Source organism: Pistacia vera, unplaced genomic scaffold, assembly GCF_008641045.1.
Source record: "Pistacia vera cultivar Batoury unplaced genomic scaffold, PisVer_v2 Contig127, whole genome shotgun sequence".
NCBI classification, from domain to species: Eukaryota; Viridiplantae; Streptophyta; class Magnoliopsida; order Sapindales; family Anacardiaceae; genus Pistacia; species Pistacia vera.
In genome coordinates, this window is record NW_022195325.1 from 931,251 (window position 1) to 955,970 (window position 24,720).

Consider the following 24,720-nt stretch of genomic DNA (forward strand, 5'->3'; position numbering starts at 1 on the left):
TCTACAACCTTGTGGAGAAATAGCTCAGAATAGAAAATTCGTTGGCGGCATTACGCCGTCGTGACCCCGGCGCATCAAGCAGTATGTCTGGTTGGGGGGAAAGTAGAAGAGCTGATCGCATAGGAGACGCTGACGATCAACGAAAAGGGAAGAAACCCCGCTATGAGCACAAGAAATCATATGCTCATGTTCCTTGTCGCGACCGCGACAGAGTTCATTATACTCCACTGAATGTGTCTGTATCAGCCATTCTTGATAAATCCGAGGAGGCTAGTCTGCTCGGTGAGCCAGAACCCATGAAAACTCCCGCGGCAACCAGAAATAATAAAAAATACTGTCGCTTCCATCGGGACAACGGGCATCATATAGATGAATGTAAAGCTCTAAAGCAAGCGATCGAAGAGCTCATAAAAAAAGGGCACTTCAAGGAGTATATTGATGACTCCGCTCCTGCAAAAGAGAAGTGTTAGGGCCAAAAATCGCCCTTGGCCCAAATAAGCAAACAAGACCACTAGTGAAGGAAAGACCGGGCCCAGTCCTAAAGAGGCCCAAGCCAGATCGATCCCATTTGATACGAAATATGGCCGACCCAAACTATCTAGGTACGGGCCTCCCAGTTCCAGCTCACTTCTTGGGTTCATAGGCAAGCTTCGAGCCCACGGCCCATTGATCATATTCCTGTTCTTGATCAATCTCCTATTCGAAGTCATTTTCCTGTTCAGAACATTTTCCTTATCAGAATCACCTTCCTACTCGGACACTGGTAAGATAGCTTACTACGGCCCTAATTCTTCTAGGGTTTGCACCAGAGTCACATTAGGACTCCTACTCCTACCAGAATTGGGAGACTAGACAGTCACTATATAAACAAAGGCCAGCCCTCTCACAAAGGACATTACACCTTCACACCCGAAGCTCCTATTCGAGAGCTTTACATCACCGCCATAGTCACAGTCCCTGACTAGACTTTCGGTAACCTCTTACTCCCTAGCCCTCACTATATTAGCCTTTCAACCTTGCTGACTTGAGCGTCGGAGTGCCTACGGCAAACACCACTCCAGTGTTTCCCGTTCGCTTCACACATGTGTTTTTCTACGTGTGCAGGTACAGCAGATCACTAGTGGCCTCATCCTCACGGGATCAGACCCCCCTTCCGTACAGGTAGATTTTTACATCTACAAGAAGAACCAAGAGGAACAAGGAAGAAAACGTCGTAATCGCAGTTGGTATAGCAGCGTTAACATAATCTTTGGAGGACCGCTCCTCGCAGGAAACACGTGAGGCATGCAGGAAAGGTAGGCTCGCGAAGCCCATCACGACCCGATCAGGGTGATGAGCATATCGCAACGATCACAAAAGGCTCGAAAGAAGGAGCCGATTGCCTTCTATGAGAAGGAGGCAGCTCGTTTGCATCATCCTCGCGATGATGCCCTTGTGATCACGCCCCTAATAGGGTGCCATAATGTCCTCAGAATGCTCGTGGACAACGGAAGCGCTGTGAACATCCTGTTCTAGACTGCTTTTGAAAGAATGAACTTGGACAAGGCCAACCTGAAGCCCGCTTCAATCCCTCTATATGGCTTTACAGGAGACCACCTGATCCCCAAAGGAACGATCCAACTCCCAGTCACGCTCGGTGACTACGACGAGGTGTCTAGGGTTACTGAATTCTTGGTTGTGGATTGCCCATCGGTCTTCAATGGAATCTTGGGGCGACCTCTGTTGAGAAGCTTCAAGGCAGTCACTTCCATATATCATCTCAAGATGAAGTTCCCAACTCCAACGGGGATAGGGGAAGTGAGCAGATCGCAAAGCGCATCTCGCGACTGCTACATAAAAGCAGTGCAGATGGCGTGTAAAGGAATGGACATTTCGCGATGTGTGCCCCGCCAGGCTATGACGATCAACCAGATCGAGCCACAGCCTGGCCCAGCAGAGGATAATATAGATCCTCGAATCCAGGAAATCCCTCCCAGTGGCCCGGTTGAGGATCTGTCCGAGGTTTCAGTTGATCCAAAAGAGTCGAGCCAAGTGTTAAGAATTGGAAGATGTCTCAACCCCCAGGTCGTGTCCGAGCTGATAAGCTTCCTAATTGAAAACATCGATGTGTTTGCCTGGTCGCATGCAGATATGGTCGGGATCAGCCCGGACATCATTTGCCATGCGTTTGACATCGACAGTGAAGCCAAGCCGTTCGCCAAAAAAGAAGAGCAATGGATCCGGAGCAGTATGCCGCCTTGAAATTAGAAGTGGACAATCTCTTCCAAAAATGGGTCCATCCGAGAGGCACTCTGCCCGACCTGGGTTGCCAACCCGGTTCTGGTAAAGAAGCCAAATGATAAGTGGCGAACCTACGTCGACTTCAGCGACCTCAATAAGGCCTGCCCTAAAGACAACTTCCCCCTGCCAAGAATTGACCAGCTCGTGGATGCCACCTCGGGGCACGAACTGCTTAGTTTTATGGATGCATACTCGGGATATAATCAAATTTTGATATATGGGCCAAACGAGGAGCATACGTCCTTCATTATAGACCGGGGGCTGTATTGTTACAAAGTTATGCCTTTTGGCCTCAAGAACGCTGGCCCGACCTACCAGCGATTGGTTAACCGAATGATCTCCGACCAGATTGGAAGAACAATGGAGGTCTATGTGGACGACATGCTAGTCAAATCCCAGGTCGCCTCAGAGCACATTGCGCTTCTCGCTGAGATGTTTGACATCCTCCGGCTGTATAGGATGAAACTGAATCCTCTCAAGTGTTCATTTGGAGTATCATTAGGAAAGTTCCTGGGGTACATGGTTAACCAGCAGGGGATAGAAATAAACCCAGAGAAGATTCAAGCTCTGCTTGACATGGAGAGCCCGACCAGCAAAAAGCAGGTCATGTGTCTTAACGGGCGAATAGCGGCACTTAGTCGTTTCATATCAAGATTAATAGACCGCTGCTTGCCATTCTTCAATGTCCTAAAGGCCAACAAGAAGTTCGAGTGGACACCCGAGTGCGAACAGGTGTTCCAAACCATAAAAGAACACCTTGGGAAACCACCTCCCTTGTCCAAGCCTTTTCCGCAAGAAATCCTACTTCTATACCTATCCGTTTCTCAGTTCGCAGCCAGTGCAGCCTTAATTCAAGAAGAGGAAAAGGCGCAGTGGCCAGTGTACTATGATACCAAGCTCCTGACGGATGCTGAGATGCGGTATCCAAAAATGGAGTGATTAGCCTATGCCTTACTGATCGCCTCCAGAAAGTTGCGACCTTACTTCCACGCCCATACTATCCATGTGATGACTAATTACCCACTCAGACAAGTCCTTCAAAAGCCAGAAGCATCGGGTAAATTACTTAAATGGGCAATAGAATTAAGTCAGTTCGATCTTAAGTATAAGCTGAGATCGACTATAAAAGGGCAGGCAGTTGCTGACTTCATCTCAAAATTTTCCTATCTTCCGAGCGAGCAACAGTCTGGCGAAGCCATCCAGGAAGATATTTAAAACCTGTCGACCTGGAGCCTCTAGTCGACGGGTCATCGAACAGAAAAATGGTCGATGCTGGTCTCCTTGTTTTCAGCCTCGAAGGGGCTCGTATTCATGGCATTCTTCGGTTCGGATTTAAAGCAATAAACAACGAGGTTGAGTATGAAGCTCTGCTCGCCGGGTTGTGGTTGGCCAAAGAAATGGGCGCAACCACGATCAGTGTGTACAGCGATTCCATGATGGTCGTCAACCAAATTTTGGGGGAATATCAAGCCAAGGAAGAGAACATGGTCCGTTATCTGAAAAAAGCCAAGGTCGCACTCGAGCCGTTCAAACATTTTGAAATCACTCAGATTCCCAAAGATAACAACTCTGTGGCGGACGCCCTGGCAAGGATAGCCTCGTCGTTGGACTCGGAGGCACCAGATAGCATTCCTGTTCGGCTCGTCGAAACCCCAAGTATCAGCCCGATCGAACAGGCCGTGAATGCGACTCATTCTGATTCCTGGATGACTCCCATTTTTCTGTATCTCAAGAATGGGATCTTGCCGGACTACAAGGTCGAGGCAAGGGTCGTACGAACAAGATCCGCTCACTACACCCTCATCGGGGACCAGCTGTATAAGATAGGATTTAGTGCCCCTCTCATTCGATGTGTAACCAGTGAAGAAGCGGACTACATTATGAGGGAAATTCATGAAGGGATCTGCGGTAATCACATCGTCACACGATCTCTTGCAAACAAGGTTGTTCGTCAAGGGTACTATTGGCCCCGAATTCAAGACGACGCTTATGACTTTGTCAAGAGATGTGATAAGTGTCAGCGGTTCACAAGGATACCGCGAGCTCCCTCCCACGAACTGATAACTAGGACTAGCCCCTGGCCTTTTTCCATGTGGGGGATCAATCTCATTGGCCCCTTGCCAGTTAGAAAAAGGGGAGTCAAATATGCCGTGGTCGCGGTAGATTACTTCACCAAATAGGTAGAAGCCGAACTGCTAGCTGCGATCACGACCAGAAAGCTGAAGGACTTCGTTTTCAGGAATATTGTGTGCCGTTTTGGAATTCCTCATACCCTCATTTCAAATAATGGAAAACAGTTCGACAATGAGGAATTCAAATAGTTTTGTGATGAGCTGGCATCCATAAGAAATTCGCCTTTGTCGCAAGACCACAAGCAAATGGCCAAGTTGAAGCTGTCAACAAAACCATCAAGCACACTCTGAAGGCAAAACTTGGTGCAGCTAAGGGGAATTGGGACGGCGACCTCCCCAAAGTCCTATGGGCATACCGAACAACTCCAAGGACCTCCACCTCGGAAACACCCTTTTCGTTGGCATACCGGTACGAAGCAATGATTCCCATCGAGGTAGGAACTAGTTTGCTTCGGGGAGACTTGTACAAAGAGACCGATAACAAAGCACTCATAAGGGCGAGCCTGGACCTTATTGAAGAACATCGCAGCAAGGCTTTGCTAAGGATAGCAGCCTATCAGCAACGCACAAAGAAGTTCTTCGATTCAAAGGTCAGGCGAAGAGACTTCCAGGTCGGCGACCTGGTTTTAAAAGAAGTTCTCCTCAGAACCAGAGAACCAAGTGCTGGAGTTTTAGGGCTGAACTGGGAAGGTCCGTACCACATTGATAAAGTAATCAGACCGGGGACTTATCATCTCAAAAGGCTAAACGGTTCCAAGGTACCTCGGGCCTGAAATGTTGAACATCTTCGGCCATACTATTAGTAATTTCGAACTCAGCTTTCCTTGTAAATTAATTTCTGATTTTTTTAAGTCATTTCTTTGTAAAGTTTTTATCTTGAGCGTTTGTAAACGATCTCTATGTATAATCCATTTCGTGTGAATAAGTTATGTTATCTTTGACTCAATGAATGTAAACGATCGGAAAGAACTCATGTATGATAAAGCGAACAGAAAATTGTAAAGGCAAAAATGTATTTCATTACTATGGAGTATAGCAGGAAAGAAGACATGATTACAAGACCTAATCCAACCCCTACGGGGCTGACCTCCTCGTCCTAGGGTTGGTCAGCTGAGGGTTTGTCCGCTGCGTGTCCTGAACCTTCTGGTCAGAAGGCCGCCGCTTCATCATCCTCCCATGCCATGGACATGAGTGTTTCCTGCCAGTCTGCAGGGAGGTCAGACATGTCTAGAAGAGGATTTGTTGGTCGCAAGGCATAAATAGAATCGATTGCCCATTCGGCAGCCTTCTCCTCGACCTCCACTGTCAAGGAAGCAACTTTCCCTTGACTCTCCTGAAGTTCGACTTCAAGAGCCTGCCTTAGCTTCTCAGAGGCTTCTCTCTCCTTTTCTGCTCGCGCGACCTACAAGGAGGTCGATTTTAGCTCCTGGTCCTTCTCTCCGGCCTGTTTGGAGAGTCTGGCTATGGTCCTTTGCAGCTCCTTTATCTCCTCTCCCTGCTTCTCGAGTTGCGCTTTCTAGAAATCCACCGTGCAAAGAGCCGCATTTCTTTCATTCAAATAACTGTTTGCCAATTTGAGAGACAGGCTTCTCTCTACTTCGGCAGCTTCCAAGTTTCGCTTAAGCACTGCGTTCTCTTCCTTCAGGGTAGCACCTCCCTTCGCAGCTCCCAGTTGTATCTTTTCCATGGACATTCTCATGGAAAGAAGAGCCTGTGAAATAAAGAAGAAAGAGTTAGATAATCAAAAGAAGCTAAGTCCTCGCCAAGGATAGTTCGCTCACCTTGCTTATATGCTGGATCGATGTGGACATTAGGTCCACGTCACTGGAACTTACGAACTGTTAGAAAGATTCTGAAAGTCCGCATTCTAGCAAGGCATACACCACCGGCTGTAGGTACTCCGGCAAGTTCCCTAGCGAGTCCAATACTAATGGACCCTTCTTCACTGCCTCAACAGCCGTCGCGTCGTCCATATGTGCCTTGCCCGACTTGCTCGCGTCTGGTCGTGACCTCTTTGGCTGCTCGCCTTCAGATTCAGTCTCTGATTCTTCAGCCTGAATCTGCTTCCTCTTTTTCCGCTGAGCCATGGTTTTCATCCTTGGCCGAGCAGGCGACGGCTAGGCGACCTTCGTTGTTCTAGTTGGTGCGTCCTCTGCTCGCTGTGGCTGAGGCATTTCAGAAGGTCGCGCCCTCAGCCTAGGGGGCTATTCATGTAGCTTCAGCCGCCTTAGCTTTCTTCGTCCGAGGAAAGTTGATAGGCCTTCGACGAGGTTGCTCTGGTTCCTTTGGTGGCATGGTTGTTGTTGCATGCAAGGCGAGGTCAATGAAAGTATTCTGTTCCACGACCAGGAAAAGAGTCAGTTAGGGAAACTTACATTGTGGAGGCTCTAACGACGCGCTGGCGTTAAAGAAACCGTACTTCCGCAAATTCGCAGTTGTCACAAGTGTCCTCGCGTCGCGCTTGTCCTCAGTAAGGGAGCCGAACTGCAAGATTCTTCCTTTGTCGTGGAGCGACCCTATTTCAGTTGTCTTGTTAACTGTCTAGAAAGAAAAATCAGGTCGTTATAGCGAACACGCTTCGAGCACAATAAGTTTGCCAAAAACAAAACAAAAATACAAACAAAGAGAAAGAAGCCTACTCGGATCCTGGAAGCGGCAATGGCCACCGTAACGAAAGAAGAAAAATTTGTTTCGTAGGCCCCCGCGTTGCTGGGATAACTGTGTATCCCGTCGGCAATGGTAGGTCGCTTAGACAAGTAATACGAGTCCTTGTCCTTGTCCTTGCTCTTCTTCAGATAATACGAGCAGCCGAGCTCCAAGGCTGTCAGTTCACCCAGTCTGTTTTCTCGGCACTCGATATACATTGCAACAGCAATGACGTACGCATTCGGGGTCAGCTGCATCGGTGCGACCCCAAAGTGGTCAAAAAACGACCTAATGAAAGGGTGCAGGGGGATAAGTCCTCCACCCTTGATAATCTCCTCGGAGATCGCGGCCAAGCCTTTTGATGGGTATCGCGACAAGTGCGTCAGGTTGTGGAATACGTCCACTTCAATGCCAAATTGGCTTATTACCCTCTCAATTTCTTCCTCGGTGAGTACCAAGAAAACCTCAAGAGGGATGCTAGGAGCACCATGCGGGGACGAGCTGGTTCCCTGCTCAGGTCTGGTATCTGAGGGGTGCATTTTGCCAGTCTGCAAAAGCGACAAGTAGAGGGATTATTTGGTCTCTGTACGCTATATTGTACGATGACATGGGAGGAAATAAACTCCCTTAAATCCTAAATAAATACCCTAGCAAATGGCAGCTCAAGCCCGATGCAGACGACTAGTCTCCGATGGGTTACCGAAAGACCGATGCCATTAACTCATGGAAAAAATGAGATGATGGCAAGAAAACTCTTACCTCTCGGAGTACGACAACGGTGTCTGCTTCAGATGCCAAAAAAATGCAAGTCTGGAAGACAAAGGTTCTTGGCCTGCGAAAATCTTTTGCTCTCTGTGAAAAAGGCTTTGGTAACATTGCCTGAGAACGATTTGTGGTTTTTATAGCGCATGGATCGGCGCTAGGATGTCCCGGAATTGAAACGACGTTCGAGCGGTAAAGGTTTCTTACCATTGATCTTGGCCACGTGTCACTCATCAGCGAGGAAGGGTAAGCGAAACGACTGGATGAAGTCAAACTTTCACCTTTCTAGTTGAAAAGCTTAAACGACGGCCATATCTCTCTCAGAGCATTAATTGCGTCTCAAATCTTCATTTAATGCTCTGGTAAGGTGCACCGTTCCAACGCATATTGCATTTAATGTCCTGATAAAGTGCACTGTTTCAGCATGCAAGGCATTAAATGTGATTGGCTGGCATTCGCCAAGAAAGGAGCACACATGTCAGCGAAGGGATGGCTTCATTAAATGCCTTCCTGTTACTAGAATAAACGGGTGACGTCAGACGAAACCAGGTCACTCGTCCTTGAGCATGCGAGGTCGCGCTCATGCAAATGCCGCTCCGACCTACTTTCGAACAGATTAAAGTTTTCAGAAATCATCTAACCGCGGCACGACCTGTAGTTTCCAAGGTTCAATCCTCAAACGATAAAAACTAGAGGGCTTCTGTTATGCCTAAAGGTATAAGGGCTGACGTCAGGACCCTTTAGCCCGCAAAAGTCAGATCATTGGAACAGCAGGATAGTTGGCACGCGTCAGGCTAGTCAGGAGGCTATGGTGCTCCCACGTGTCCAATCCTTGCTCTAAATCGTGCAAATCACTCTGGAAGGTGGGCAATGTGACATAAAGAAAGATTTGCACGGATAATCCCACCAACTTGTAGATTTAATGATGATTGCCTCAAGGCATCTGACTATAAATTAGGAATTCATCTCTCATTAAAGGGATTCGCACATTTTTCACTTGATTAATTACTCTCTCTTTTCTTAGCAATTGATACCTTGTAATATCATTATAAAGTCAGTCAGCTAATAGCGACCTGGCCCCTATCATCAATATAAGCATCAGTGGACGTAGGACTTGCTACCTCAGCATCCGAACCACTTTAAAAATTGTCTCCCTTGCATTTACTATCTCTCATCCATTACTTTCTCATGTGATTTTGGGGCCCCTGCAACATTTCGCACGTGCGTTTTGTTGGTGCAAAATCTCGTATCAATAGATTTCAAAGCCAAAGCAGGAAGAAGGTGTGAAGAGGATTGTAAGAGGTGTGTATTAGAAGGAAAGAGGTGTGTAAGAAGGGGTGCTCTCGAGGTTCTGCGAGAGCCCATGAAGAATGAGAGTCTGTGTTGAAGAAGAAAACACATTCTTAGTGTTTGAAAAAAATGTGTGAATTGATTGAGGGGTTTGTTTGGTGGGTCTTCAAAAGGGTTTAGACAGGGCTCAGTCTGGCATGGAAGCTCAACTGAAACGCTGAAGACAAAGAAAGGAGTGACGGTTTGTTGTTTTATGAATTTTGGTGTCTTTTGTTATCTGTTTTTTCGAAAGATATTGAAGGAAAACACACTTTTTTTCAAGAAGACAATGTATGGTAAAAACTATGAAATTTTATCATCTGCACAATAAATAAACCTTTCCAAATAGCATTTGTTCATCTTAAATATATCAATTTTTTATTTTCATTTGAAATCTTGTGTAAAAAAATTTGATTTAAAAGAAAAGCTTTTGTTTTAAGATAAAAAAATATATATAATAAAGAAAGAGAATAAATTTAGGGCAAAGAAAAAGGAAAACGTAAACAAGCACATTTTGTGCGATTTTCTAAAAATAAAAAATAAAACATAAAATTTGTAAAGGAACGGGGCCTTATAAAATTTGTGTTTTTTTTTTTTTTTTTTAGAGAATAAATAATATGATTAAAAAATGCTAAAAATGAAAAATGTTCGATATGTATGTGTGAAAACAGTATTTAAAAATACAAAAAGTAAAAATATATTCAGCATGTTTATACGAAAATCCAAAATAAAATACAAAATGTACCACCTACACACCCGATAAAACATTTTTAAATTACTACTTATTTTATTTGTCCAGAAAAACTTATCTTAAATATGCTAATAGTAACCCAATCATAATTCTGTGTCCAAAATTTTAATTTGAAAAAAAAAAAAGTATTTGAAGAGAGAGGAGAAAATATAAAAGAAGAATAAGATTGTATTAATTGTTTAATATATAAATGAGGTAGGTTCACGTGCTTTCCCTCCCCTCTGATTTTCTCTTAGGGTGTGTTTAGTTGGAGGTTATCTCCCATTACTCTGACAGAGATTCATCTTATATTAGTACCCTTAATTTGAAATTAATTTACAAGAACCAATTATTACAATTTTACCTCTAATTAATTAAGTTTTTTGATAGTAATGTCCTTGTATTTGAACAAATTGCAAGTAACTTAAAACAAATTGTACGTCACCCAAGACCACCACCGCCCGCCAGCAACCATCTCCGGCTAGGGGTGTTCAAAAGAACGGATTGAAACCGGAACCAGCAGGTACCCGGGGTTTGGTTTCGGTTCCTACTCGGAACCGGCCGTTAACGGGTAGGTTTCAGTTCCAAATTTTTGGAACCGTTACTGTGCGGTTCCGATTCTAGTTCTTATAGTTAGGAACCAGAATCAAAACCGGGAACTGAGACTAATATAAAATAAAATTAAAGAGTAGGGGGTTAATAAAAACTTTTGTAGAAAAAGTAATGTGAATACATTTATATTTATATTTCATAACATTTAAAGTAAGTTGGTTTGACTTTTGAGAATCTATCCTTACAAAGTAATGGAGTTTGTAATTTTGAATTTATAATTTGTAATTTTATTTTTGTTAACAAGTTCCAAAGAAGGGGGGGGGGGGGGGTAAGATTTTTGTAGGTTTTTAAGGTTTTTTTGCCATTTTCAAAACTTTTGGGGGGTCAGGGTACCCAGAACCAGAACCGGAACCGTTGTTACAGAATTTAGTTTTGGGTACCTGGGAATCGGAATCGTCAGTTTTGGTTCCGATTCCAAATTTCAAGGAACCGTTGGTTCCAGTTCCAGTTTCTTCAAAAAATTATAGGGCATCCAAAACCGAATACCCCTATTTTCGGTCGTCGACCATCGTCATTGCCATCAACGGCCACCACCAGACGATGAGGCTCTAATGATGCGCAACTGGCCAGACTTAGTCAATCATGTGTCGATATGGCCAGAACGGCCAAATCCACCATAGAATTGGCTATAAGCGGCCATATCTATGGCCAGAGATCTAGCCGGTGCCAACGGCTAGATTCTGGTTGCCATATCGACGCACAATCGCCAAATCCAATTGGTTGCGTCGTTCCGATGACTGTCGGCAGTGGCTTAGGGTGGATGGGGGTGATTTTGTTAGAAATTAAACTTTTACGTAATTGGAAAGTTTTGGAAAAAGCTCAAATATAGGGGGTTAAAAGAAATGATTCAAATAATAATAATAAAAAAGTATTATATTAATATTTAAAAACGGGAGGCAATTTAATAATCTATATAACATAGAGCTGGGCAAGGGACCGGTCCCTTGCGGGCCCAGACTGGTCCTTTGGGACTGGTCCCAAATGGGACCAGTCTCTCATGGGCCTGGGACTGGTCCCAGGCCCATGAGAAAAACCAAGACCCGGACTAGGCCTTAGGCCTGGTCAGGACTGGTCCCATGGGCCCAAGACCGGTCCTAGACCGGTCCCATGGGGTTTGAAAATTTTCATTTTCCCCCCTCAATTTTTTTTAATATTTTGGGGGCAAAACGAAATTTTATAGGGGTTTTTAGTATTTTTTAGGAGTTGATTAGTAAGTTTCTAAAAATTTAATTAATTTTAAAAAATCATAAATTAATCGTTAATTTTAATTTTTAACATAAATGTAATATTCACATTTCACACATTCACGCTTCAAAAATAAACAATTAAATAATTTTTTTATTAAATTATTCATCTTCAATTTTATCGTCAACACTAGTTACATTATTCAAATCTGTATTCCTAAAGAGTTCGAGTAGTTCGGGATCTTCAGGGTGCTATTGTAGTCTTCTTTCTGCATGAGTCCAATCCCGTAAACACGTTATCACTTCAATCATCTCATCGGTTAAAGAACATCTTCTGTCTTCAACAATCCGACCACTCGTTGAAAATGTTGACTCGGATGCAATTGTAGAAACCGGCACAGATAAAATGTCACTTGCCATTTGGGATATAATGGGGAATTGACTTTCTTGTTGGTTCCACCATTGAAGAATATCCATGTCAAGTTGCTCCTTCATCGTCATAAAGGTCAAGTCCACCTGTAGGTAGCGAGTCATCTCATTTGGTCTATGTATGTACGAGCTGGAGCTTGAGCTGGAGCTTCCGCCACGTCCCACATACGCCCACTTGCTCGATCCTTGAGGGGGGGCTACATCAAGGTCCTGATCGCCTCTCCTAGACGTTCCACTTCCACTTCCACTTCTACTTCCATTGTATCTGTTCTCATATAAAGAAAAAAGCCTATCCAATTTGTGTTTAAAGTCAGTCAAATAAGACGTATAATCATGTCCTAAATAATGGCCTAACTCAGTAATTACACCGTTAACTACGGATAATTTAAACCTAGGATCTAGAAAAAGGCCTAATCCATATAAGAATGGAATATCTAACCAATATCTCTTATATTTTTCTTCCATACTTGAAACAATTTCACTAAAAATGTTATCATGTCTATATTGATCAAAAGTTTTAGCAATTTGAACTAAAATATCTAACACTAAATTAGTAGTTGGATAATAAATACCACTTAATGTATTAGTAGCATCATAAAAAATTTTAAGAAATGAATAAAAAAGTTCACAAACCGCCCAATCATCATAGTTGACAACTTCCTCTGGATAGTTCTTCCGGTTGACGAAATCTGTAATTTGTTTCGCGGTTGGCAAAGCTTTTTCCAACATCAAGTAGGTAGAGTTCCAACGGATAGGCATGTCTGTACATAACTTCAAAGGTCGAACCGGTGGGTCCTCTTGCTTACAATATTTGACGTACTCCTGCCATCTTTTATTGCTACCGCCGACGATAAATCCGATAGCTCTACGCACCCTCTCCATCTTTGAATGTATAGCATCTAAACCTGCTTTAACTATCAAATTGATGATGTGACAAGCACATCTCTGGTGATAAAATTTGCCTTCACCAAGCGGATCCAATTTCTTTTCAAATAAAGATATTGCCGCGGTGTTAGCAGCTGCATTATCAAGCGTTAGCGCTACAACTCTATCAGTTAATAAATATTCTTGCAAAACTTCAAGAATCGTAAAATAAATAGTTTCAGCACTATGTTTTTCATATAATGGTTTAAAACCTATCAATTTTTGTTGTAAACCCCAATTATGATCTAAGAAATGTACTGTAACAGTTAAAAAATCGGTTTTTGATCTACAAGCCCATATGTCTGATGTAAGTGCAATAGATATATTCCTAAAATTTTGAAATTCGTTTTTAAGTTTATTATTTATTTTGTTATAAAGTTTTAGTATATCTCTTCTACTTGTACTTCTACTAACAGGGGTATATGCTGGACAAAATGCAGTTTTAACCATATTAACAAAAAAAGGATTTTCAGATAAACAAATGGGAGAGTCCGTAGCAACTATATATCTTGCTATTTCCTCTCGTGCAACATGTGTATTGTATTGCCATGTTGAGAGAGTTGAGGATTGTGGATTAAAATTAAGTTGAGTTTGAATTTGTCTACCTGATCCGCTTGAAGATGCATTTATTTGGGGATGCTTCTTCTCTACGTGTCGTCGCATCGTCGAAGTCCCCTTCTCAGCCCCAATAATGGTTCCGCATAAATTACATATCCCACACGATTCTTCCCCCTCCCCATTTGTCTTTGGCCGTTTTGATTTGGTGAAGTATCGCCAGACATCGGACACGACCCTCTTTGACGGTCGGGGGGGTTGGGCTATGTCCGTGCCCGTTGACTCGCAGCTCACATGTGTTTGGCTACACCTCGTCCCGGCCGAATGTGGTTGTGGAATTACAGCTGCATCCTCTGGAGGAAATGGTGAAAATGGATTGAAGGCTTCAATTTCTTCGGTGGATGGAACGTAAAACTCATTTGGGGAAGACATTATAAATTTATGATAAAATAATAAATAATTAAAATGAAAAGAAATTAAATAATAATATGAAATTATGATGATATTGAAAAATAGAAAAAAATTTGAATAATATAAATAAATTATAAATATAAATTGAATGAGAAATTGATTGGAGATTTGGAGTAGAGAGATTGAGAGAATGAAAGAATGAGAGATTGATTGGTGTGAAAAAAATTAAAGGTTTTAGGGTTATTTATAGTGTAGTTGTGGGGGGGAAAATGAAAAAAAAAACTTATAATTATATAAATATAACCGTTGGTGTGAGTTGACCGTTGGCAGCCAATGGTTAAATTTTTTTTTTTTTAATAAATTTTATAAAATTTTATTTTAGTCCTTAAATTTATACTTATTTTAGGGGGTTTAATGTAATTTTATAAATGACTAAAATGATAAAAGGCAAAAAACATTTGGGCCCGGGCCCGGGCCTTGGAGGAGGGCCCAGTGGAGGGCCCGGGCCCTCCTCCTTAGGCCTGGTCTAATATAACATACCCACCAATTTATCTTTCCAGACCAAACATATCAATATAACATACTCACCAATTTATTCCAATCTAATTAGACTTGGCAAAATGGATGGGTCGTGTGGGTATGGGCCAAAACAGATTGATTTTATACAGGTCACATATTTTGGACCTGTACCCTACCATATGTGGGTATGGGTCGACTTGCGGATATCTTTTTTTTCTCACTCCAGTTTTCAAATTTTGTAGTTACACTCCCACAGTTTCTATTGTTTTCATTTTTTGCAGTTAGATACGTGTCATCAACTCACTCTGTTTAGTCCCCAGTTATGGAAAGGTTTGATTCCAATTTAACCTTCAAATTTTTGGAGGGTTGTGTTATACAGAAAGCTTGCGATTTCTTAAATCAGGACCATTGAATCACCTAAACAGAAGCATTACACGAATTAGGAACTTGATCGAACGGTTGGGGATGCATCAGGGATTGGATTGACCGTTGTTTTTTTTTTTTAAAAAAAAAAGGCTGACAACCTTCGTTTGTATGTTAATTTAATGTGTTTGTTGTACTTGATTTCATTACTTCGCCATAGCTGTTTTCTCCAAGGTGATGACAACACAAGAATTTTGACCTTGGATTACGTCTAATTGCTCCAAATCACTTCTTCTTGGGAAGATGAAAGTAATATTTTTATTTCTTCCTTTTGTTATTTTAAAAGTATTTTAGGTCTGTTTGACTCATTATTCTAATAGTTTTTAGAATAATATTTAAAAAAAAAAAATTAGGTGGGTATTACGATGTAGGATTTGAAAATTAACAAAATATCTCCTATATTTGTTTATTTACTAAACAACCCTATAATAAGATATTAAAAGTTAACAAAAACACCCCCAACACACCCATTAAATTTCTGACAGCCGGCCACCACCGCCGGAGGGTGGCCAGACTGTTTTTGCAATTTCTTAGAAAAATATTTGGGAGTGTTTAGTTAAATTAACAAATTAAAGAGGTTTAAAAGAAATTGAAAAATATAGAATAATTTTTTGGGAATAATGACAAATTAGTGTTTAATTTTTTTGGGAATACTAATAATAGTATTCCCAAAAGCAAAACAAACGAAGCCTTTATGTTTCTATAAAACAGATCCTACGAGATTTTATAAGAGATTTATAGTTCGAGGCGGGGGTGATATTGTCAAAATATATACTATTCAATGTACACAGAAATTGGAAGAAAAGGAATTGTAACGCTAGGTTTCGTTGATGCAATGATGATTGCATGATTAGCATATGCGATAGTTGAAGGTTGAGGGCCTACCGTCTAATTCAAAGAATATATTGAAACAGTAAGAAATGAGTGAGCGTCAGTTTGGCAAAGGAAAGAATATACTTGGTAACCAAATATTGATCACTGAAGAATTATAGGTTTTAGGTAGAGCATTGTTGCTGGCTGGCTTTGCCTTTTTTTGAAGTGGGATATTTTTTTTTGTTTCAAAATATGAGTACTTGTAGGTATATCTAGACCTGGGCATTTGGGCCGATCCTAAAAAAGGGGCTCAAAAAATCGATCCTCACAAGGACCGATCCTACGAGGCCTGGTCCCAAACCCGAACTAGGCCCATGGAGGAGGGACCAGTCCCTAGATCGGGCCCTCCTCCAAGGTCTGGGCCTGGGATTGGTCCTAGGCTCGGGCTCAAAACCTTTTGCATTTTTTCAAAAAGTCCTTTAAAAAGTATCTAAAAACCCCCTATAATTTTGAAATTGACAAAAATATTAAGGGTTAAATTGATATTTTACAAAATTTACTAATCTCCAGGAGTGCAAAAAATTGTTCCAAGCTCCTAAGAATTACATAAACCCCTCTACATAATTTTATTCAACCTCTTAAATATTAAAAAAGTTGGGGGGTGGAACAAAATTTTCCAGTCCTATGGGCCCAGGACCAGTCTAGACCATGAAATTTCTCATAGGCTTAGGACTGGTCCCAGGCCCATGAGTGACTAGTCCCAAATGGGACCAGTCCTAATCAGGCCCAGACTCAAACCTGGTTGGGATCAATCCTTGCCCAAGTCTAGGTATACCTGGCCCAACTGTTTTAAAAATGGGTCGAGTTGGGTCGGGTCACATGAAAATAAGTCCTAAAATGCCTATCCATACCCGTTTTCAAAATAGGTGCCCGCGGATATAGACCCATTTTGAAAGGTCTAAATCTAAACAAACACATTTTCCTAAACATTCCTAGTAATTTTCAAGATGTGTTTGGTTTAGAGAATGTTGTATTAATGGAAAGATAGATTACCATGAAGATTATTCGGAATGTTTAGGGAAATGTGTTTAGTTGGTTGAAATAAATTGATGGGTATGTTATATAAATTACTAAATTGCCCTCCTTTTTAAATATTAATATATTATTATTTTTTGAATAATTTCTTTTAACCTGCTACATTTCAAATTTAGCTAAAACACTCCAGCAACAAAAAAGTTTAAAACTTAACAAAAACACCCCCATCCACCCCAAGCCACTTCTGGTGGTGATAGTGGAGATCTGGCCGTGAAATGACGGTCGTTTCATGGTCAAATATCTAGCCTTTCACGGCCACATCTTTGGCCATGAAATGACCATAAATCTGGCCGTGAAAGGCCACATATGGCTATTTTCGGTAATGGATTTGCCAGAAATGACTTTAGCGGCACACAATCGGCCGGAATCGATCGGTCATAAGCCATTCTGTCGCTGGTGACTGGTGGTGGTGGCCAGATCCGGCCATCACCCTTAGGTAATTTTTTTAAATTTCAAGGGTATTTATGTACTAAAAACTTTGTATATAAGGATAAAATAGTCAATTAGTATTTTTGTAAATTGTTTTTAAAACAAGGGCATTATTGTCTTAAAATTTTATTAATAAGGGATAAAATTGTAACAAAAATAAGATTACCAAGTAATCTTAAAATACTTAAGAAAATGAAGGTAATCAGATTACCGCCTATATTACCAATCGTAACTACTATTGGTTTTAGAAGAATATCAAAATCTTATATTACTTGACAACCAAACGTGGTAATCAAGTAATATAAGATGACATTATCTCAGTAATCCCTTATTACCCCCAACAAACACACCCTCAAGGTAATCTATCTTTCCATTAATATAACATTTTCAATAATACAACATTCCCTAAACCAAACGCACTCTTATGTATTAAGATATGTTAAACCAACGTATCTTTCATCAATCCTCATATAATGGGGTTTATTTCATTTTCTAAGACAACTTAATATTTAAATTCATCTATTTTGTTCAAAAAATATTAAAATACTCTTTTTAGAGGTTTTTTTTTTTCATAATTTTATAAAAGAATATTTGATATTTCAATGGCATTTTTGAATTATAAGAATTTTTTTTTTTTAATAATTTTGTACTGTTTGATATTTATAAGAGGTTTTCTGTTTTGATAATTTTTTAGGAAAAATTAATGGGTGCGTTTGTTTTGTTATTTTGGATAAGATTTTGGGAATAATATTGGATAGTTGAATAGGGTGAGTATTATGAGGTAAAATTTAAAAAGTAACAAAAAACCCTTAAGTTTGCTAATTTAACTAAACACCCCAATATATACAAATTTTGTAAAATGACAAAAACACTCCCACCCACCCAAAGTGCCAAATTCCGGCCATCACTATTGGAATCTAGCTGGAAAATGGCGTTACGACGCATATCGATCGGATCTGGCCGGTCGTGCATCGATATGATCTTTTTCGACCAGATCCACCATGGATCTAGTAGGAAAAGGCCAGATCTACGGCCAGATTTGGCCGTCAATAGCCGTAAAAGGCCAGATTTGGCTGTCAGAACTCAGAACCGGCCAAAAATATGGTCATCGTTGTCAGTCAATGATGGCCAAGATTTGGCCGTCGTTGACCGTCAACGACGTCCATTTCTTTGGTCGTCGTTGATGGCCAGATTTGGCCTTTTCCGATCAAATCCATTGTGGATCTGATCAAAAAATGCTAAATCGGTAAATTACCGGCCAGTTCTGGTCGTTTATACACCGTTGTGATAGGTGATTGCTGGAATCTAGCAATATGGGTGGGTGGGGTTGTTTTTGTTAATTTTTAAACTTTTTTTCTAGGGGTGTTTAATTAAATTAATAACTTAAGGGGTCTAAAAGTAATTAAAAAAATAGAATAGTATTTCTCAAATAATTAAACAAACATGTATTTTGGGAATAGGATAAAGAGTAGGGTTTAAAATAATAAAACAAATGGACCCATCATTTTCTAAACAGAGTGAATGACTTTATTTCCAAGGGATGGTACAGGAGGAAATATAAACACTAAGAAAATGAATAAATAAAAGGGGTTATTTGTACTTTTATCCTTAAGGTTTGAAGTATATTACACTATTGTGAGATACAAAAAGTTTAGTCCAGTCAGGTTAGATTTTTCAATAAAAAAGTTTATAACACCCTTCTTGTTTTATTCACATATTGTTAGGAATGAATCAAATATAAAAAAATAAAAAGTTTGGATTTTAAAATTGTTTATATTGTTCACTAGAGTTTTAGTTTTAATATCTTTTGTATTTATAATTGTGATGAGCAATACTTAGATGATATTTAAATTGTTTCATAAATGCGAAATTAAGCAAGTTTTATAATATACTAAAAATGGTCCATATTATATTTAGATAACAATCATTACTTTTGTGAAAAATTAGCATTTGTTGGAAGTGATCGTATACTTTTATTTCTTATATATTTTATTAATTTCTATTAATATGTAATAAAATAGCAAGGGCATTATAGATATTTTATTAAAAAGTTTCACTTTACTGTAAGCAAATATACTCTAAACTTATAGATAAAAGTGTAAAAATAAAAGAGTAAACTAAAGAGACCCTGGATTTTTGCAAGGTTTACAGCAATGTTTTGAAAACCAGACTGGTCCGACTGTCGATCGGTGTCCTCTTCGGTCTGAATTTCCAATTTTACTTTTCACACAAATCCCTAATCTTACATTCGACGAACGAGGGGCTACCAAGTGTTGGAGTTAGAGGGCTTTTGTAGAGGGGAGGTTGGTGGTTCAGGGAGTGGTGTCAGATTGAATTTTGGATGTCAGAATTTGGCCAGAAAAATCAACCTAATACGCAAGTCATGGCTGGTGGGGGGCTACCAAGTGCTGGGGTTAGATCGATTTTGTAGAGTAGAGGCTGATGGTAGTTTGGATTGAATTTTTGATGTCGAAATTAGTCGAAATTTTTTCGAAAAAATCAACCGAATCGTAGTGGTGTTAGTGAGTCATAGCTGGCGAACAAGGTGCTACCAAGTTCCAGGGTTACTGGAGGACGATGGTTCAGGTGGTGGTGTCGGATTGAATTTTGGTGGTCGGAATCAGCTGAAATTTGGTTCGAAAAGTTAAAACCCAAAAAATCATAGAGGTGTATTTGCTATATTTGAAGCCTATAGGGACTGAAAAAGTTTTTAGGGGTGTTTTTGTAAGATTTCAAACTTTTTAGACCACTGGTTGAACTGCCAGTTTAACCGGTTAGACCAATCAAACCATGAACTGGCCCCTTGATCCGGTCAAGGCCTGATCCAGTTTTCAAAACATTGGTTTACTAGCTTTGAATTCCCCTTTTGTCTCGTTTTGTCTGTTAAAGAGAGGAGAAAGCGAGAGGTCGCATAGTTTTGGGTTTGGGTAATCAGATCTCGGTTGGCCCAAATATAAGTCCACATATTTTTCTTCTTTTTATTAAAAGGGGAAATAATCTTCAAGCTTCGTTTATATATATTTTTTGCTTTGATTATTTAACCAAATTAACCTTAAATAAAAGAAAAATACTATCCTTACAAAGCCCATACAAAGAGGGTTATAAAGTGACATCATCCAGAAGAAAACAACAAAGAAAAAACGGAAAAAGAGAAAGAGAGAGAGAGAAATCATGAAAATCAAGAGTGAGGATTGTCTTTATATGACCCCTTTGTATGTCTCTTTGTAAAACTAGCATTGCTCTAAATAAAAATATCAAAAAACACTTGTTGAAGAAACAGTTAGTTCACTCCATTTATTACATTTTTATTTTGTTTACCAACCATTTTTGTGTTTGATTTGTTACATCTGAGACTGAGATGAAGAATTTGTGTTTTCTTTATCGAAACTGAAACATTGTTACTTTGTTGTGCTCACTACGATGATTGATACAAACTTTCTTTTTTGTTTTGTCATTTCGATTATTGATCCATGATAATCAAGGGACAACCGATGACTATTATGTAAAGAAAATATGGGAAAACCTTCAAGTAACTTCATGGCGAAGAAATCTTTCTATATGTGAAAGTCGAGGAAAAAAAGTTTGCCATCTGTTTGTTTGATGACAAGACTGGCAATTGCTGCAAATCTTTACCAGAAAATTGAAACAAAAATATGAAAAATAAAGGCATCATTAGTTATCTTCTATTGATTCAAGAAAAAGTTCATAAACAAGCTATTTGAAAAAAAAAAAAATTCAATTAAAAAAAATGAAAGAAAAGAAACCCTGTAATTAATGTGTTTCATACTTTCATATGAACTTTATGTTCACTGCATTGCTAGGTTTGGAACTTGTAGCTGATACAATTTCGCGTTTTCAATTACTTCCTTCAGAGCATCTCGACCCAAAAACTTGGAAAATTAATACATTTGTAGAAATCATCATCACAGGCTCCAAAATTTCCAAGTCTCGAACCAAACCTTTTCCTGTGGTGGTAATTCTCTGGCAGAAGCCTTTTGTGGTGCTCCACAAGGAACACTTGCACAATTTAGGAAGCCAGCTTCCTCCATCGCAAGCTTATCCATTTCATCTTCAACCTATGATCAGCATCAAATAATAAACATCAGTAGAGAAAGAGATTTAAATTACTGAGTAAAAGAAGCCGAAGCATGATTTGGCGGTATTTACAATTGATTTCAGCAGCTTCCTTTATATCATCAAATCCAAATAACCATTTCTCTGTGCCCCTCTCCTGAAACGAAAGCAACAATCCCACAAGAAAATCAGACTACAATGCAGCTACACTTGATTTTATATTGACAAAACAGGAATGATAGGTACTGAAATGGCACTTTAATGTACTACGGAAAAATTCACTATCACAACACAACAAATGAAAGAAACAATATCCATAAGCATAGGAATAAAGAACTTAAACTGAAACCATAGGCTAGAACTGGACATGTAAAATGGGCTGTGCCAACCCATAATTTCCATATTACTATTCTTACCGGAACTAGGAGTGATCTTAGGATATTGTTTGTGGATAATTCAGAGTGCAGTGAGAGAATCCATCAATCTAGGACTTGGGAGTCAGTTACCATGTGATCTTAATCACCTCTCTGGAATTGCTTTTTTAAAAGCCAAAACACATTAATTATAGCATTTTACGTGGCTGTGCCATATCAAATATTTCCACTTATATCTCTGCCATTCCATTGGTATATCAAACTATACTTACACATTCAACAATCCAAGGACAGGATTAGCACAAATACCTGCCAAATTTTTTTCTCCCGGCAGGTTTGGTACTTGCAACCAACGAGCACCCCATTTTGTCTACAAGGGAAAGCCATGACAGCCTGTTTACAAAATTTTTATTAGTGGTTAGAAAGCTAACTCAAGATGAGGGAAAGAATCATCATACATGTAGATATCTTATCTGAGGTTCATAGCGCTCGCCATGTGCATAGTTGAGAATAAAAATGTTAAGATACTCCACAATCGACAAGTCAAACAAGCTACCAAGACTTGCATCTATAAATATGAATTGCTAGAGGTACTATATTACACCAAAAACTCACCAGATTAATCAAAACCATGGGACAAAGAAATAACAGTGCATTACGTCAACAACTGCTAACATCCACATGCCAATGGGAATAGAAAGGAGACTGAATGCAGTGAGGAGCAAGGTAAATTAACTCTTACAAACCTAGTTGATCAAATTGTGACATACCCTAACAGTTCTAGATTGGAACAAGTGATCCCAAACGTGAATCCATTTTCATTTCGGAATGATACTTTCAAAGGAGTTTAAAAAGCTACTTCAACAAGAATCTATCTTGCCCACTAGTTGCAATCATTTCCTCCACCGTGGCTTCTGCCACAACCACATGGCCGACTAGCTATAAATGAGAATTAACTATAATAGGACACAAGCTTACTCAATCAAATAAATGATAGCAAGATACATTATCTTGTGCTCGTCAAATTTTATGGCTGAATTAATTATACTAAGAACCAATCTTGCGAAAGGGATTCATAGTACCTGATGTTAGATTAGGGTTGTTTCAATGCATTCCACTTCAACAAGAACTCCAATAAATGTTTCCCTGACAATAATCTATTTTCAGTCATCCATGGTATCACTCCAAAAATTGTAAAACCTCAAAATCACTTTTTATAATATAAATGGTAAGAATTAAATCATAGATTAGTGATAAGAACTAAGTAGCCGCAGTTGAAAAGGAACCAAAAAGGAAGAAACAATGCATTCCACTTCAACAAGAACTCCAATAAACGTTTCCCTGACAATAATCTATTTTCAGTCATCCATGGTATCACTCCAAAAATTGTTCAACCTCAAAATCACTTTTTATAATATAAATGGTAAGAATTAAATCATAGATTAGTGATAAGAACTAAGTAGCCGCAGTTGAAAAGGAACCTGAACACCAGATAACTGCATAACAGAATTTCTCCGGAGAGTTCCCTCAGATATCATCCGCTCAGCAAAATATGCAATTAGCTGAAACAAAGACAGAATATAAATACTGAATCATTATCAAGCTCAACAAATATTGAGCCTCAATTAATAGGATTTAGACTCTGGCAAGACATAACTTGGCAATTCCTCGAATATGGTATAATTCAACAAAGAAAGAAAGAAGCTCATAAGAAATATAAGAAGAGAAGTCAGCACACATGCCTTGTCACCCAGTGGTTCTAATCCTAAGCTCTTCTCTGTCATTTGTTTCAATGAAAAAACTTTTGTATTGTTGTTGCTGTCTGCAAAGGCATACAACCGAAGTTATCAATTGACCAAGAAATAGCATAAACCAAATTTAGGTCGGACAAACGCACATTACAATATTACAAGAAGGAACCGAATTTGGATTTATGAAGTGGTTTAGCATACGAATTATGAACTTACAAGAAGGAAAACTTGAAATGTAAGGTTGAGACCTTTTAACATGTCTTTTTGATAACAAATTAATTAATTAATTATTATCATAATTTTTTTTTTTTTTAAAGGCAGCTTTCTGCTTACCCATCTTGGATTATATGAAGAGACAAGCTTCTATCCATTGACTGACCTCCTTTACACTAAAGCCATCCCCCGAACATTCAAACCAAAATTAAAACAACAGCAACAACATATAAAGATAAAAATGAAGCTACAAGAAGCACACATCTGTGGACAAAACTAGCGATTATACAGTCCAGGAATACAAGAATCGTTGCAATTATCCCAACAAGCTCCAATTTCTGCTTTACTTTCTCAAGTTTCAAATTACCATCAATGCCACTCACTTTTTTCTGTGAGCCCCACCTTATTATCTTATAAAACAAGAAGAACCCATCAAATTTATGAAGTAATGAGAGCAAATAATGCATAATTTTGGGGAACAGGAATTACCTGGGACGTGGGCTTGGCGAGACCAAACAGGGTTTAATCTTCCTTTGGGTAATGTTGGGAATGAAAAGTAACACCTGTGAATTATACCAAAGGGCATATTTATTTTGTTCCACTGAGTTTGAAGCTTCAACCTTTTAACTCTTCTCTATCATATGAAAATGAGGAAGCTTTTCAGGAGATATGAATTGTTATGATAATTTTGTGTTGTTATTGTCTCTGTAGTTTGTTTGTTAGCTCAAATTGGCCGCTTTGCAACCACATGCTATGGGGGACCCATGGCCGCTAAAAAATAAATAACATTTAAACCACCGTAAAATATCCTCAAGCACCCCCATGTTCGAAAATTTTCATTGTACTAAATTAATTAAAAAAATGAGGGGTCAAATGGCTAAGTGAAAAAAAAAGATAAAAAAAAAGGGTTAATTTGTAATTTAGTGTTCTAGTTATTACTTATAAATCTATGGGTCAATAATAATTTAACTTACAATCTACAACAAAAAACTAGCACGAGGAAATTAATGTGGTAATTTTTGAACTTAATGTTGG

The 24,720-nt window shown here is 39.5% G+C and overlaps 1 protein-coding gene across 2 annotated transcripts; it reads right to left on the reverse strand.

Annotated features, from left to right (window-relative positions):
* Positions 1 to 20,882: 20,882 nt before the first annotated feature.
* On the reverse strand, positions 20,883 to 24,423 carry LOC116121691 (primase homolog protein-like). 2 transcript variants are annotated; one of them, XR_004126757.1, is made up of 7 exons: positions 24,175 to 24,423; positions 23,464 to 23,543; positions 23,203 to 23,283; positions 22,031 to 22,114; positions 21,441 to 21,504; positions 21,061 to 21,349; positions 20,883 to 20,900 (listed from the first exon to the last, which is right to left on the reverse strand). XR_004126757.1 is itself a non-coding variant. In XM_031407627.1 (6 exons), the coding sequence occupies exons 1-6, from the start codon at positions 24,269 to 24,271 to the stop codon at positions 21,345 to 21,347; spliced, it is 411 nt and encodes a 136-aa protein (XP_031263487.1). In that variant the 5' UTR covers positions 24,272 to 24,423; the 3' UTR covers positions 20,943 to 21,344. The 2 variants fall into 2 exon arrangements, 1 of the variants encoding a protein (XP_031263487.1); XM_031407627.1 differs by lacking the exon at positions 20,883 to 20,900 and having other exon boundaries at positions 20,943 to 21,349.
* Positions 24,424 to 24,720: the final 297 nt, after the last annotated feature.